Source organism: Lasiodiplodia theobromae, assembly GCF_012971845.1.
Source record: "Lasiodiplodia theobromae strain AM2As chromosome Unknown scaffold_7, whole genome shotgun sequence".
Lineage (NCBI taxonomy): Eukaryota > Fungi > Ascomycota > Dothideomycetes > Botryosphaeriales > Botryosphaeriaceae > Lasiodiplodia > Lasiodiplodia theobromae.
In genome coordinates, this window is record NW_023336563.1 from 678705 (window position 1) to 694283 (window position 15579).

Below are 15579 nucleotides of genomic sequence, written 5' to 3' on the forward strand. Positions count from 1 at the left end.
ATCGGTACAATTTGAGCACGAACTTTGCATGAAGACAAGGAGACTACACCGACTACAACCATATCGACAGCCATGCGTTCTAGAGCGCTTCGCTCCCACCCTATACCTACAAATCGCTGTTGTTTTCGAGGATAGTCCACACACAGCCTTACGACAGAGTTCATACAGGGGCTGTCAAAGCTTCAACTGCAGAGTCATGACTCTTCTATTCAAGCTTTCTGCGAACTCCAATACGGCAGTTGGCTCGTGACTTTGACCCCATACTGTGGTCGTAGATCTTGTTAGTGATTCAAAATGGTTAGGCTGACGGTTGATGCAGGTATTCGCCGGCACTTGGTTTTCCTATTTTTGGCGTTCATCCCTACCGCCAGGGTCTAGGCCAAGCTGAGTGGCTTGCAGATGTTCGGTACCTTGATCCGGCGGCGTGAAAGATGGTCTGCGATAATGTATCCCTTGATGAGGAGGTCCTCACGGATCGAAGTTCTTGGCGTTGACGCAATAGGTAAATGACTCGGGCGAAAAGAGTGAGAGGAAGGGAGTGAAGGTTCAAGAGGTTCAAAATGTGGACGGAGGGGAGTCCATGAAGATTTGAGAAGGTATGCGCCACGTATCAATGTCCGAAAACCCCCGTATGCGCGGCAACTTCGAGGCGGATCTAGTCCTTAGTTGTTCAGCTAGCACGGAGCAACAGCTGTCAAACGCTTATCTCCCGCACGCTTGGAGGTCGCTCTTCACAGCACGGTTCCCGCCCAGGCTTACCGCATGCGGCCACGCCCGCGAATCTTGCACCCCAAAATGACGACCTGACACCCCGCGGATGGTGTCTTCACAACCCAAAACGCCCAACAGACGCCTCTGCCGTAATTCGATGCCGTCGTGGGATAAGGCTAGTGGAGAGATGTTCTACGGATTTGCGTCTCCTCCGAAGCCCGTGGCTTGCGAAGTTTGAAACGCTTTGTTCGGACTTTTCGGTCCTTTGCGGTTCCGCCTCCTGGAGGATAGGCATTCACGGTGAATGCTTTGGACCATCATGCGCGCTCAGCAAGTGGACTTGTGGGTGGCAAGGAGGCGGATGATGCTTTTCCGTTACAGCGCGCGATTACTGATCCTTAAACAGCTATACACACGGAAGGACCTCCGTGTCTGGGGTCGCTTCTGTGGGACCAACTGTTTTAGGTTGGGATGGATGGTTCAGCAACCGCGGTATTATCCTGCTGACGAATTACGGCTTCATGGAAACGGCAATCCATGGATATGCCATGCATCTTTGCCGCAGCTCACGTGAAGTCGTACGATCCAAAAGATCAGGATGCGGCAAAGACGTGCGGTGAACGCGCAGTTCACGCCGCAATCCGGGGGTACATCCGAGCAAGGGAACCCTTCTAGAGCCACGTACTACGGAGGATTTTCCAGCGCCACTATTGGAATTGTCGTGAAGATCCGGATATCGGTGGAAGGATTCTTCAGGTGCCCCTGGTGGCAGACGTGTGGCATTTCGAACGATCTCCTTTTCCACGCGAATTCGGCCGTTATGTGGGTACCTGCGCCACGTGCGGGCCGACGCACGCGAGGACACCGGTCCACGCTCGGCGCAAGGCTGATTGGCCGAATGGTCGAGATCTCCACTCTTGTGGGAGCCTGCGACGGGTGGATGAACGTCAGCTAACTGCAATCGGGCGTTCATCCGTGGTGTTGCTTCATCAATCTTTCGATAGAGAAGCGTCGTCGGGATTGATAATAGTTTGGTCCCTTAAACTAATCACCCCACCGAGGGGCAGCCCGCCTGGAGATTTAATAGATAGCCTCCCCCGCCGCCAAAGTCAGATCTCCAGCTTTGTACTCCAACTAAAGCATACCAATCAACATGTCTTCTCCTCGCTTCGAATCCGCAGACGTCGACCCGGCTCCTCTGGGCAAGCCGCTCAAGTTCGAGTTCTCGGGCCGTGTGGCCAAGAACCGCTTCCTCAAGGCTCCTCTCACCGAGCGCATGTCCTCGTGGGACTTCAAGAACGTCCAGAACCGCGGTATCCCCTCCAAGGAGCTCGTCAACCTCTACCGGAGATGGGGCGAGGGTGAGATTGGTGTCGTCGTCACCGGCAACACCTTCTTCGAGCCCGAGCACCTCGAGGCCATGGGTAACCCCATCATCCCTAAGGATGCTCCCTTCGAGGGCGAGCGCTTCGAGCGCTTCAAGGAGATGGCCACCGCCTGCAACAAGAACGGCTCCATCTTCCTCACCCAGGTCAGCCACGCCGGCAGACAGGTTTGGTGAGTAGAATCAATGAAGACTCCCCGCGGTGCAACTGCTAAACTCGCACAGGGACGCCATCCAGCCCAACCCCATCTCCGCCTCGGACGTGAAGCTCGAGAAGGAGGTCATGGGCATGCACTTTGCCAAGCCGCGTCCAGCCACGCAGGAGGACATCAACGGCATCATCGAGGGCTTCGCCCACACGGCCGAGTACATGGAGAAGGCCGGCGGCGACGGCATCCAAGTCCACGCCGCCCACGGCTACCTGCTGGCCCAATTCCTCTCCCCCGACACCAACAAGCGCACCGACGCCTACGGTGGCCCCATCGAGAACCGCGCTCGCATCATCACCGAGATCGCGGCCGCCGTGCGCGCACGCACCCGTCCGGACTTCGTCATGGGCATCAAGCTCAACTCGACCGAGTTCCAGGACAAGGACTTCCAGGCCGAGGAGGCCAAGAAGCTGTGCAAGATCCTCGAGGACGCCACCTTTGATTTCGTCGAGATTTCCGGCGGCTCCTACGAGGACCTCGGCTTCCTGCACAACAAGCGCGACTCGACCAAGCGCCGCGAGGCCTACTTCCTCGAGTTCGCCCAAATGATGGCGCCTAACCTCACCAAGACCAAGTCGTACCTCGTCGGTGGTCTGCGCACCGTCGGCGCCATGGTCCAGGTCCTCGACACCGTTGATGCTGTTGCCCTCGGCCGCCCGCTGTGCCAGGAGCCGTGGCTCTGCAGGGACCTCCTGTCCGGAAAGGTCAAGGGCGCTATCATCCAGAAGGGTGACCCCACTGACTTCCTCTTCAACACCATTGCTGCTGGTAAGTTTATCTCTCCAAAAGGAAGCAGATTTCCAACAAGATCACTAATGAATTCAATCTACACAGGCTCCCACATGCTCCAGATCGGCAAGGACCACAAGCCCACCGACCTCAGCCAGGAGGAGAACTTCCAGAACTTCTGCAAGGACCTTGGCGCCTGGGGCGAGAAGATGGCCACCAACACCGAGCTCATCCACTACGGCTGGCCCGACGTCACCACCGGCAACATTCTGCCCTACGCTCCCGACGTCAACGCTTGAGCGTCTTCTGTGTTTGTTGAAGAAAAATACCCAGTTGTTTTGACTTTATTACGCATATGAGCATGGAATTGAGGCGAAGAGGGGGAAAAAAAAGTTTAAAATAGATGATAGAAGGAAATGTAAAAAGTGATTTCCATGACTGAAATGTGCCAGACAATTCTATATTCGACATATGTGAGGAGATGAAGCTATCGTCCGGACGTAAATGTAGAATTAATTGCACATTCACGTCCGGACGATAGCTTCAAGTCCCCATGACATCAGCTATAATAGGCATTCTATGCACAAGGAAAATCAGCAACAACCATGTCCGCGGCGGCTGAAGAAACCCCTACTGTGGCATCCGAGGCAGGTATAGTGCCAAGCTCGAACGACACTGGAAAACAGCCTCCCAGGCACTATTACAACATATGAGGGCTGATGAAGCTATCATCCGGACGTAAACGTACAATTATGAATTACAAATTTGCGTCCAGACGATAACTTCAACTACCCATGGTGTGAACCGAATAAAAAAGCCCCCAGATTTACAACATATGAGGGGATATGAAGCCAACGTCCGGATATGAATGTACGATTATTAATTCGACATTTGCATCCGGACGTTAGCTTCAACTACCCATGATATGAGCGAAAATGAATTGCGCTGACTCTCGACTGTAACAAAGTCAGCGTTGTTCTGAGAGCGGAGTCATGCAAAACTTACATGAAGAACGGGTGCGGGCGGGCGGGTGAGCGAGGGGGCGGCGGCGGGCGGCGGGCGGCGGGCGAGCCTGAAGACAGAGTCAGAATGAATAGTGAAGCACAACTCAAGTGTTGAGCTTACGAGGTTGGCGGCGGCGGCGAGCGGCAGCGGCGGGTGGAGGAGGATGGAGGGTGGATGGTGTGGAGGAGAAGTGTGGACGCAAAATATAGATGCGACGCAACGCGACGCGACCTCTCCCCAAAAATGGAAGGCACGGACAGGCAGGCACCCAAGCAGCACCGCGCGTAGTCAAATCCGTCTAAACAACAATGGCCGCCCACAAGCAAGCCAGCGCCCGACCACGTTTCGGAATAAGGCGCCCGCTCGCCTCACTCCACCGGCCCCCTTGGCTCTTCTCGGAGTGGAGGACATGATGCACTAAACGACGAAGGCTCCATGGTCACCATCCAATGCGCCGTCTGCACGCCTCGGTGAGTGACGGGGCCCACCTGCTACATGTGCGGAAAGGACACGAGCTTGGGTCACTGCAACCACCTCTTCCGAGAGAAAACTCCCGATGACGACACTTCTAGAGAGAGTTCCCAAGGTCGAGGTGCCGGATACAGATGAAGAACACGAGAAGGAACATCAAGTGGAATGTTTCACCTCCACGTTAGACTTACAGAGGGCCTTGAAGTCAAATTGAGATGAGATCTGAATGAAGAAATTGCCTGAGCCTCAAGCTTCAAGCCCCGACATTTCCCACTGGACGGCACTGCCCTCGTCATGTGTTCTTCGCATAGATAAGACGTGTTTGACCGCCTTCGCTGTGCGCAGACTTCAAGGGCAGAAAATTTGCTGGCTTAGGCTGTCGGGACTCAGGATGGCGACGCCCGTCATCTCGAGCAGGCTTTTGAAAGAGAATTCGGTGGGTTGCCGCAACGACAACGGTCGATGTGAGGGTTGAGGCAGTTCGATTCATATTCTTTAATTCCACTCGGTGTCGAGGCATCGAGGACCACGTGGTATGGGGTTGGCGAACAATCCCTGAGTACTATCATGGATCAACAGGGATATCAGACCGGAACCAGGGTGGGTACTTGCACAGCAGAGCTTTCTTGAATTTCCAGGCAAGTCCGGGCCGCGATGGCTATTGAGGATGGTGCTGAGAACCGAAAGGTCGGGGTTGTGACGTTATACCAGAGAGCCCTTGACGCGTTGTTGGCAGGTGCGATCGTCAAGGGGGGGATTTAGTGCTTTCTCTCGGGTAGCTCAATACATCACCCATTCACCTCCACAGCATTCGCGCATCAGCCCAGCCGCACAGCGTCTTCATCCTGTATTTCCCGGAACTTTACACAAATGCCAACAGAGAATATCTTCGCAGTGTCATGGCTTCGTTCAAAACAGACCCTGATCCTGCTACCCCTCAGCGGTTGAACCTCGCTCAGTCCTCTCCACCCATCAAGTCGAGCCCTTCGTCAAGAGCTTCGCTATCCGAGATTCCGAGCCCGACCCAAACAGACAATTAAACGGGAACGAGATGAAGCTGGCACACCTGTACCAATGGCGGAGCCAATGTTCGTTGACCTCACACAAACCTCGTCGCCTTTGAAGCAGAGCGCTCCATCGATCACTCAATCAACCGCTCCATCGACCGCTCCATAATCTGTTCCAATCCCACCAAGTCCTCCTGTTCACCGTTTCAAAGCTTCCCCTCGCACCCCAACCCGGGCAGGAAGGTTCTGGTGGTCATCATCACCGGTACCGGTTCCGGTCCTCACCCGCCGCAAATTGGCGCCGTTTCTGTCCATCAGTCCGCGACCTCCTGAGACATCGAAGACAAGGTCGTTCCCGCGGCGTCCCTCCCACACATACACCACCTCCCCCGTCAAACCCCCTCCTTCTCCCCCCTCCCACCAGCGGCCCTTCCCTCACTCCCACTCCCACTCCCCACCTCCTCATCACCATCACCATCCGCATAAACCACCCCCTCCTTCTCCGCCTTAATTCTCAACCTCCTCACCCTCCTAACCCTCCCCTCCAAATCCCTCGTCAACCACCACCCCCAAAGGCCCGCCAACCACGCTCCCCCCACCGCCCCCGCACAAATCGCAAACGGGATCTTATACCCATCCGCCGCGTACCTGCTCTGAAAAAGCTGCGGCCCGATGACGCCGCCAACCTGGCCGACGCAATTCTGGAAAGCGAGGCTGAACGCGCTGCCCGTCGCGCCCTGATCGAGCGTCGCGCTGCGCCACGCCCAAAACGGGATGAACCAAACGCTATAGAAGAGCGTTCCTAACACACAAGACGCGTAGACGGCAGCCTTATCCTCCAACGCCGCCAGCAACACGAAAAACACGAGCTCGCACGCGCCGATGAGCGCGATGAGCAGCGGGCGGCTGAGCCACGCATGCTTGAGCAGCCATCCCGCGACAATGATCGCCAGCACCGACCCGAGCGCGGGCGGCATGTTGAGCAGCTGGTTGCGCGGCAGGCCCGCGAAGCCGAGGTCCGTCGTGATGGTCGGCAGCTGCCACTGCAGAGCGTAGCCGGCGAAGTTTGTCAGGAACTGCGCGAGCATGAAGGCGTAGGTGCGCGGGTCGCGGAGGGCGGCGGCGATCTCGTGCGAGGAGAAGGCCGGGTCCGCCGTTTTGGGAGCGTTGGTGGCGAGGCGCGTTTCGAGGTATTCTTGCTCGCGGGGCGTGAGCCAGCTGCGGGAGCGAGGGGATTTGGGGTAGTCTGGGAGGACGAGGTAGACGACGCCGGCGAAGAGGATGGTGAAGAGGCCTTCGAGGAGGTAGACCCTGTTGGATGGCATGTGTGAGTGAGGGCTGGTCTTTCAAGGGGGAGGTGATTAATTTGTTTGACATACCATCGCCAAGCGGACAGACCACCGAGACCGTTCATGTAGCTGATACCGTATGCCAGCAGTGAACCAACAATCCCAGAAGTATTCTGAAAGCCAAACATCCACATGATGGGCTTGCCATATTCGTCTGTTCTATACCATGAGGCAAGCTGAACGGCGAGACCGGGGAACATGCCTGCCTCCATCATCCCAAGGAACCAGCGTGCGGCATATAGCCCCTCTTTATTCTTGACAGCTGCGTGGCATGCTAAGACTATGCCCCACGAAAGGATGATCCGCGTCTGCCAGTTGCGTGGAAGGGCTTTCTTCATGACCAGATTGCTCGGTACTTCGAAGATGATGTAACTGATCTGTTGAGATGGTCAGTTTAGCCGGTGCAGCTACTTGACTATGACCAACTCACAAAGTAGATAGATTGAACCCAATTGTATTGATTGGCAGACATTTTCAACTCGTTCAAGACGTTCGAGGGCTGCCCGACCTGCAACACCTTCACGTTTGCTGCGTTCATGTAGTCGATCTGAATCCGTCAGTGATTGTTCTCGGGGATCAATGGAACCCACGGACATTTTTAATGACATATATCAGCCCAATAAGGACCAAAAATCTCCGGTCCACCTTTCGCATGATAGCTTTGTCCTCAGCGGCAGAGAAGGTTGCGAGGAAGGCTTTCTTTCCCTCTTCTGTCCCATCGTGGAACTCCGCAATGACGCTCTGCGAAGGAGTCGGGGTGTCTTTGACTGCCGGTTCTTTGTCGTCTGCCATTTTGGATGGTAATTGGAGCGCTGGCAACTGATGCGACAACAATGTTGCGGTTGGGTTGACGCGCTGGCAGCAAGTGTTGACTCGAGGGCTCAGTGAGACAATGTCCCGATGACGTGCGGTGCGACGCCGGATAAAAAAAACAGTTCGCATGCGAGCACATCAGAATCGCTCGGCATGCTTACATCTTATCGCCGAATAACCTGTAGGTAGATTCAGAGAATGGCGGGCCGGAATCAACGAAGCGGGCCCGCCATGCATCTTGCCATCCCGCGCCTCGCGCACGCAATCTCATCACTTCTTGCGAAAGGATTGTTCCAATGCGCGGCCTGAGCGGTGCTGACGAGCGCTATCTACCCCGCTTAAACGGAACGGCAAGTTGGACGAGTGGGGCGGCGAGCTTTTGCCTCTGTCGTGTCACGTTGGAGCGTGGGGATGACGGTTCTTCCGCTTTTCCACATCTGGCTATGACGTGATCGGGGAGCGTTCTGGCGAGCGCTCAAACGTGAGGCTTGACGGTGATAAGATCTGCACAGCGTTCCGGGCGGGAGCGCAATAAGCTTAAAACTATACAAGCTGCGTGTGGCTCAGTCGCTTTTGAATGTCTGTGCATTAGCTTTCTTGAACGTGCCGTTCCGTCTGCCTGATTCATGGTGTACCTCGACGTCTGCCCCCGCACTTTCTCTATCTTGACCTCCACATGAGCGACCCTTTTTTGGATGCACGCTGGATAGTGTGCTTTCTGATGACGTGGATGGGTTCCTCTTGTTCGGCACGCGGTTCTCCAGCGTCTTCGTCTTGGCGCCCTTCGCTTGGTATCGCGTCTTTGTGACGAAATAGTCTTGGAATGCGCGGCGGAGAGCGCTGACGCAGTCTTGTGGCGTGGAACGTGGTGACGTGGAGGATTTGAGTTGGAGTGCAGAGCGGGAAAGAAACCGTGGTGGGCGATTGCCGAAAATGGAAAGACCAAGAAAACCGCACTCCAACGTCAACCCAGCCCCTCATGATAGGATCGATCGCCTGTAAAGCCCCAGAACTCGCCTTATACTATGAAATTTACCCATTTTGAAGGCTGAGTCCGCTGGCAGCAGCGTGGTGGACATCAACCGCAGCCGGGGCAGCCGGAGCATCCATGCGGATCGTTCATGCACAACATCTCTGTAGAAAAACCCCGTCTGCACGACAGAAACTCCAACTCTCCGCCACTCTTGCGCAATTCTCAGCGCATCGACCTCTTGCGGCGTGTCATTCGTATATCGTGCTCGCAAGATGGATCCTCCATCACGCCATCGCCAGGATCGACCCCGATGCGGAAAGGCTGATCCGGCTCGGGCCTTGACGTGCCCCCCACAGTCCAGCGCTTTTTTGAACCTCACTCCTAGGGCTAGACGGGCTTGAATCTACTGTCTATCTATCGAGTGGTGAAAGGGCGGGGTTTGAGATGGTTCTACGTGCGGGGGCGTAGAGCGGAGGTTTGATTAAGTGTGGGTGGCGCGGAATTGGGTGGGCCTGCGAAATACCAAACCCAGAAAGCAAGTCATAGAGAATTTAAGCCCTTGTCCAGATGCACTTGCATAAGGGAATTCCCATTAATTCCTTTGTACTAGATGCCCCGGCAACTTTTTCGAGCAGATTCAAAGTAGATTTCACAATGCACGAGAGAAAGATGTTGGTGTTCCTTCAGGACGCTTCATTTCTAAGTACTTACATAAACGAGTGACATCAAATTTTACAAGGCATATCAAATCCAACCATCTCCCGGCATCTCCTGCTTATCTCAACCACTTCTCCACATATTTGTTCTGTTCATGATTCGTAGAAATCCGCTTAGTTGCCGTAGGGGTTGGGCAGGTTGGCGTCGGTATAGCAAGCCGCCTTTTGGGAGCTACAGAATGACTAAAAACGGGGTGAGTTGGTGATTCTTGCAGTCAAGGGTGATTTCACTAACCATGTTCGCGTCAGGGGCACTGCGGCAGGCGCTGTCGGCCTCGTCACAGCAGCCGGCGGCCTGGGAGGCACAGTAGGACATGTTCGGGTCAGGCTTGGCCTTGCAGTCGGTCATGACCTTGGTGCACTGGTCGGAGCGCTTGTTCAGGCCGTAGGGGTCAGGAAGACCGGCATCAGCATAGCACGAACTTTTTTGCGAGCTGCAGTAAGACTTTTCTTTGGTCAGCGTTGCCCATAGAAAGATCAGTAGTGATGTCTCGTACCATGTTCGCACCGGGACCGACACGGCACGCGGAGTCCTTCTGGTCGCAGCAGTCCTTGGTGGTGCACTTGTCCTGGCGCTTGGGGTAGGGGTTGGGAAGGCCAGCGCCGACATAGCAAGCACTCTTGTCGCTCGAACATTTGCTCATGTTAGCACCAGGAGCGGTGCGGCACTTGTTGTCGGCGTCATCGCAGCAGGCCTTGTCGGTGCAGGCGGCACGCTTGGGGTAGGGGTTAGGAAGGCCAGCGCCGGTATAGCAAGCGGCCTTGTCGCTCGAGCACTTGCTCATGTTGGCGCCGGGAGCGGTGCGGCACTTGTTGTCGGCGTCATCGCAGCAAGCCTTGTCGGTGCAGGCGGCACGCTTGGGGTAGGGGTTGGGAAGGCCAGCGTCCGCATAGCACGAACTCTTTTGCGAGCTGCAGAAAGACATGTTGGCGCCAGGGCCGACGCGGCACGCGGAGTCCTGCTGGTCGCAGCAGTCCTTGGTGGAGCACTTCTCGGCGCGCTTCTGGGAGCCGTAGGGGTCGGGGAGGTTGGCGTCGGTGTAGCACTTCGATTTTTCGGAGGAGCAGAAAGACTGAACTTGAGTTAGTTGTGTTGTTCTGCTCGCAGTCACCGGTGATATCACGAACCATGTTGGCGTTAGGAGCAGTACGGCAGGCGCTGTCCTTCTTGTCGCAGCAGCCGGCGGCCTGGGAGGCGCAGTAAGACTATCAAGTGAGTTAGTTCTGCTCACAGTACCGGTAATGTCGCGATTTTGCCTACCATGTTCGGGTCGGGCTGAGCCTTGCACTGGGTCATGACATCGGTGCAGCTCTCGCTGCGGGCGTCGAGGGGCATGGCAAAGCCCTGGGCGAGGAGAGCCGCAACGGCGATGATGGTGGCCTTGGTGAAATGCATGGTGATTAAGGATTAAAGAGTGGGTAGTAGAGACTGTTGGAAGTTGAAGCGTCGAGTCTGAGTGAAGAGCGAGTGTTGGTGGATGAAGACTGGAACAGCGACGGTTGACAGCAGAATATATACACAGAATGAGGTTCGTATTTCTCTGCCCTACGGACAGAGGGATGAGGTGTGTGGCGGTATTCCCGAGCTTCGACGTGGGCCATCGCAGCGCACGATGGTGGCTCGTGTGGCTCGTGTTTGGAGACGCAGGAGAATACTGATCGTCATATCACTTCCTAGTTCTCGGTGAGGCGGAATGTGGATCCTGGACGTGAGCTTGACTGCGGAGTCGGCCAGTTAGAAAGCCGCTAACACGATTAACGTGAAACGGGGGCGGGAGGAGCTCAATGCTTACAAGGCATGCGTTCATGGTCATCTCTCCTTTTCTGCCGTTTCCACAGCCTGAGGGTGAGTGAATTCCATCAGGTAATGGAGTGCTACATTCGCGACTACCAGCACTCAGCCCTACTGAGAGGCGAAGCAGCGTCCAGGACAGTTGAGCACTGGACGAGCCGCGCGACGCAAGTGAGCCGCATTGTGGTAGGAGTAGCTGCGCAGTTCATGAAGAGATCACTGCCGCCAGAGCCAAGCTTCGTGGGAAACCTGAAAATAGGAACAGAGGCTGAGAGAACGGCCGCGATATTGTGGGGCTCTCCAAACGGCCCTCGTATTTTGTGAAGCCGACGACGGGTGCTGGCCTGATGACGCCGCCGATCTCAGTGCTCCGCCCGAGAGACGAGCGTCGGTGTGGCCGTAATGCGGCCGGCACGGGGGACGCGGCTCAGATGCAAGTGGATGGTGGTGAGTGCGGCACTGGGCTGAAGCCGGACGAGAAGCGCCGGTCGCGCGATCAAATTCCGATCGTCGTCATTCGGCACAGCATCTCGGGCTCTGGTCGAATTGAAAGAGGCTGGACAGTAAAGAGAATTGTCATGCGGGAATGCGAGCAGCGATGATGAGGGTGGTTTGAAGGCGCCCGGCCAGCGCAGAGGGCTGGCGCCGTTCGGCTGCGGGAGCAGGTACGAGCGCTGGGCGCCGCGGTTGACCTCTCGCTCTTTCTCGCTCCGCACCCCTTCCGCGTCCGCACGCACTGGCTCCCTCAACGAGATCGCTGGCGGTGTAACTTGTCCGCGCCGCCTTCCTCAGCCCTACGCGTCCACTGCGCTCAGTTCACCTCAGGCCCCTGATCAACCCCTCCCCTCACCGGCATTGTCGCGGCTTGAGCTCCGAACGAAAGCGGTACCTAGTGCCACGCCTGACCGGCCACGCTTTTGCAGAGCAATCCGCCTCCGCCACTCCACTTGCGCTGCTCAATCCGGATGCCACTTCATGGACAGCCCTCTCCCAGCCAACCACGGTCGCGGCAGTGGCGTCTCGGTTGCATAACCAAGCATTTCAGTGGCGCTGCCAGTGTCCGGGGAGGACCCGCTCTATACGAGCCCGCCGCGGACGCTTACCGCAACTGTTAGGCACAGCCACTAGCCAGGGCGCTTCGAGAAGACTGCTCCATCGAGATGAGAGGGAAATGGACCGGCTTGACTTCCGACACCGCGGCGTGCTCCCGTGACGAACCATTATCCCAAATGGCACCTGGTTTGCGTGGTACGGGCCCCTGATGACCTCACGCTCGGACACGGGTCCTGAGTCAGTCGCAAAGGCCGCCTCAGCCCTACCAATGATCTTCCTGACTCTTTGTCGGGGAGACCGGTGGCCAGCGGTTGCTTCGAAGCTTGGGCGCGTCGACGTCGCCGAGGACGCGCGGTCAAATGCCACAACAGACTGGTCGACCTGGTGGGACTCATCTCCCCGCTCGCCCACGACGTCGTGCTGGTAGCCCCTGATCAAGCCTCCAGACTCCGCAGATGAGCTGACCATGTGCTGGCTGTGGGAGGCTGCATCGCCGTCGTCGACTTCGTTTACCAAATGTCTCTTCGGGTCGGTTGTTGCCGGAAATAGCAGGTTTGGTACGGCGTTCAGCGCGATCAGCAGAACGTCATTCAGCCTTGCGACAAGGACCTTCCAAACGCAACTCTCAGAAACGAACACTACTGTAACTTCGGACATCGGTACTGACTTGAACGCAACTCTCGATACGACCTCGATTTCGGCGGGTGGGTCCAAGACTGGCGGTCGCTTCTTCTTCCTCTCCAGCGCCAGCTCATCCCGCGCCCAAACTTCTGGAAAGGGACGTGTGAAGTCCACTTGGCGTGCATGGTAACGTGTCGGATGGAATCATGCGATTGATGGGATTATGGGACACTCTAAAGAGCGAGCCAGCTTACAGAAGGATACTGCAGCCGAAGGCTAGTCTGGAGAATAGTCAGGCCCCGGGCGCAACTATACCCCCGCCCTTTCTTTTCCTTGAGAAAATAACATATAGTTGAAGCCATCGTCCGGAGGAGAATGTCCATACACGTCCGGACAATAGCTTCAGCTACCCATGACATGAGCGGGAAAAAAAAAATCATGCTAGCCTTCGGCTACGACACCATCTGTAAGTTGGTTGAGATACCTTTCATTCCCAGCCGAGGAACACCCACTATTCTCATCGCAGTATATCGTCGGTCGTTTTATGATCCCGTCCGATGCATCAGTCCTGCGCGCTCGTTACGCAACAAATACGACGTAGACAACGGCTTGAGGGTGGTGAAGTTGTTAAGGAGTGACAACTTATGCTTTCTTCAGGGATTGTTGCCACTACGGCTTTGTGCTATCGCTCAAAGAGTTGTCTACCTGTGGAGATCATCAAGTTAGCTGCTCCACATTTACGAGACTGACCGTTCGTGTGGGAGGTTCTTCGGAGGTATTCGCTTGAACCTCCCTGCTCACGCATATCCCAACGTTCCCTCGCAAGTCCATTCCACCAAAATGTGGCAATCGGACGGAACATTTTCGTGCAGTTGCTGGCAGAGTGTGCGTTGGACATGATCTGCCGATTTCTGAACGTGTCACCAGTTTCGAACACTAACAGAAACTCTAGCGTGATTGATCTACTCATGAATGTCGTCATTGTATCCCCTCTATGTTCTAACTCTATTAATGCCCGTCTATACGTACCCATCATGCTTTTTCGCTTTCATAACCCTAGTTCTTTTTCGCCGCGGCACGATAGCTGCTCATGACAAACAGCAAGCTAATGATAATACCTAACCCGGCCAGTCCAATTCCGGAGTACCAAGCACCGCGGTACCCGGCAAGTTCGTTCTTGCCTCCGTCGTTGACATGGACTTCCACGGTACCAGCAATTCCCAACCCCCACGAAATGGAGTAATTGACGACCGTCGTAACCAGCGACGCGGCAATACCCTGGTGGCGTTTGGGAACGTGGTTGCTCAAAATGATGGTCGCTGCCGGAAAGCTCATGTCCATGCCCCACCTACAATCTCGTTAGTATCGATATAACATGTTCGCTCAGAGATGAAACTTACGGCGTGATGACCACACTCCAGAAGACTTGCTTCCAGAACAGGATACCGACCGGCAAAGTAGCCAAGATGATGTTGCCAACGCAGAAAGCACACATAGCACCCAACATAAGCCAAGCAGTCTTGACCCGGCTCAACAAGAAACCGACCGTGATAGCCGCGCACGCGCCAGAAATGCCACACGGCACATTCTGCGCGACGACGCTCAGCGGCGAGTCGCCCTGCAGCACGATGGTAAACTGCCAGAAGTAGTAAATCCAGATGCCGAAGCTGCTCCAGCCGAACGCCATGCACGCCAGCACGAAGCCGACATGCGCGTCCAGGCTGTTGATGGGCACCAGCGGCTGCTGCACCTTCTTCTCGACGAAGATGAAAGCGACGAACGACACCACGCCCAGCACCAGCAGCACGATGACGTACGGCTCGCCCCACCCCACCACCGGCGCCTGGTTCCACGCCACGTTGAACAGCACCAGCCCGACGACGCCCGTCACCGCGCCCAGGTAGTCGAACGTCTGCTTCCCGTGCGCCGCATCATCATGCTCCTCCACTTCGTCGGCCGGCACGACGAACCACCCCAGCACGCCGTACGCGAAGCACACGATGGCCGCGACCCAGTACGTCCACGGCCACCACGCGAACTGGGCGAAGATGCCCGAAAACGTCGCGCCGATGATAAACCCGTTAGGCGCCGTAGCAGCGTAGATGGAGAAGACCATCTCCTTCCTGCGGCCGGGCGGGTATGTGCTGCCGAGGATGGCGAGCGAGCTGGGCAGCAGGATGGCCGGGCCCACGCCCTGCAGCGCGCGGCACACGTCGAGAAAGATCTGGTTCCCGGAGTAGACGGTCAAGCCGGCGATGAGCGACCACAACGAATACCAGAACCACCCGATCAGGAACAGAGGCTTGTGCCCGTACATGTCGCCCAGCCGGCCCGCGATCAGGATGAAGGTGCCTACCGTCAGGCTGTACGCGGCTGTGAACCAGGATAGTTGGCCGGCGTTGGGGTTGCCGTAGTCCTTGGCCATGATGTGGAGGGGTGCCATGGATTGGGATAGCCCGGCTTGCGTCATGAGTTGCGCGGACGCGACGACGGTGATGAAGAGGATTTCTTGGGGCAGAGGCATTGCCGGCTTGATGCTCGGCGCTGCCGACTTGCGGCGTGCGGATGCTACATCGTCGCCGGAGGTGAGGTTGGGGGCGTCCGTGTCGCTGCCGCTGACGGAGGGTGGCCGCGAGAAGTCGGTCGAGTTCTTTTCGCTGAAGAGGCCGCCTTGGGAGGTGGGTGATGTTGGGGATACCTGGCCGGCAGGTATCGAGGCCTTCTCGACGTCGTCGGAGAACGCCAT

At 56.3% G+C, this 15579-nt stretch overlaps 4 protein-coding genes across 4 annotated transcripts; 1 reads left to right on the top strand and 3 right to left on the bottom strand.

Moving 5' to 3' along the window:
* Positions 1–1864: 1864 nt before the first annotated feature.
* LTHEOB_2871 (NADH oxidase protein) lies at positions 1865–3332 on the top strand (the record flags this gene model as incomplete). The annotated part of the gene is made up of 3 exons (XM_035511731.1): positions 1865–2268; positions 2321–3072; positions 3139–3332. The coding sequence occupies 3 exons, from the start codon at positions 1865–1867 to the stop codon at positions 3330–3332; spliced, it is 1350 nt and encodes a 449-aa protein (XP_035363597.1).
* A 2576-nt stretch (positions 3333–5908) lies between these two features.
* LTHEOB_2872 (MFS transporter) lies at positions 5909–7657 on the bottom strand (the record flags this gene model as incomplete). Its single annotated transcript, XM_035511732.1, has 4 exons — positions 5909–6827; positions 6896–7242; positions 7296–7412; positions 7511–7657. 4 exons carry the CDS (start codon positions 7655–7657, stop codon positions 5909–5911), a joined length of 1530 nt encoding a protein of 509 aa, XP_035363598.1.
* A 1824-nt stretch (positions 7658–9481) lies between these two features.
* LTHEOB_2873 (Cell wall glyco protein) lies at positions 9482–10763 on the bottom strand (the record flags this gene model as incomplete). The annotated part of the gene is made up of 5 exons (XM_035511733.1): positions 9482–9550; positions 9603–9812; positions 9865–10440; positions 10496–10573; positions 10629–10763. 5 exons carry the CDS (start codon positions 10761–10763, stop codon positions 9482–9484), a joined length of 1068 nt encoding a protein of 355 aa, XP_035363599.1.
* A 1495-nt stretch (positions 10764–12258) lies between these two features.
* LTHEOB_2874 (MFS transporter) lies at positions 12259–15579 on the bottom strand (the record flags this gene model as incomplete). Its single annotated transcript, XM_035511734.1, has 4 exons — positions 12259–12267; positions 12378–12982; positions 13952–14181; positions 14234–15579. 4 exons carry the CDS (start codon positions 15577–15579, stop codon positions 12259–12261), a joined length of 2190 nt encoding a protein of 729 aa, XP_035363600.1.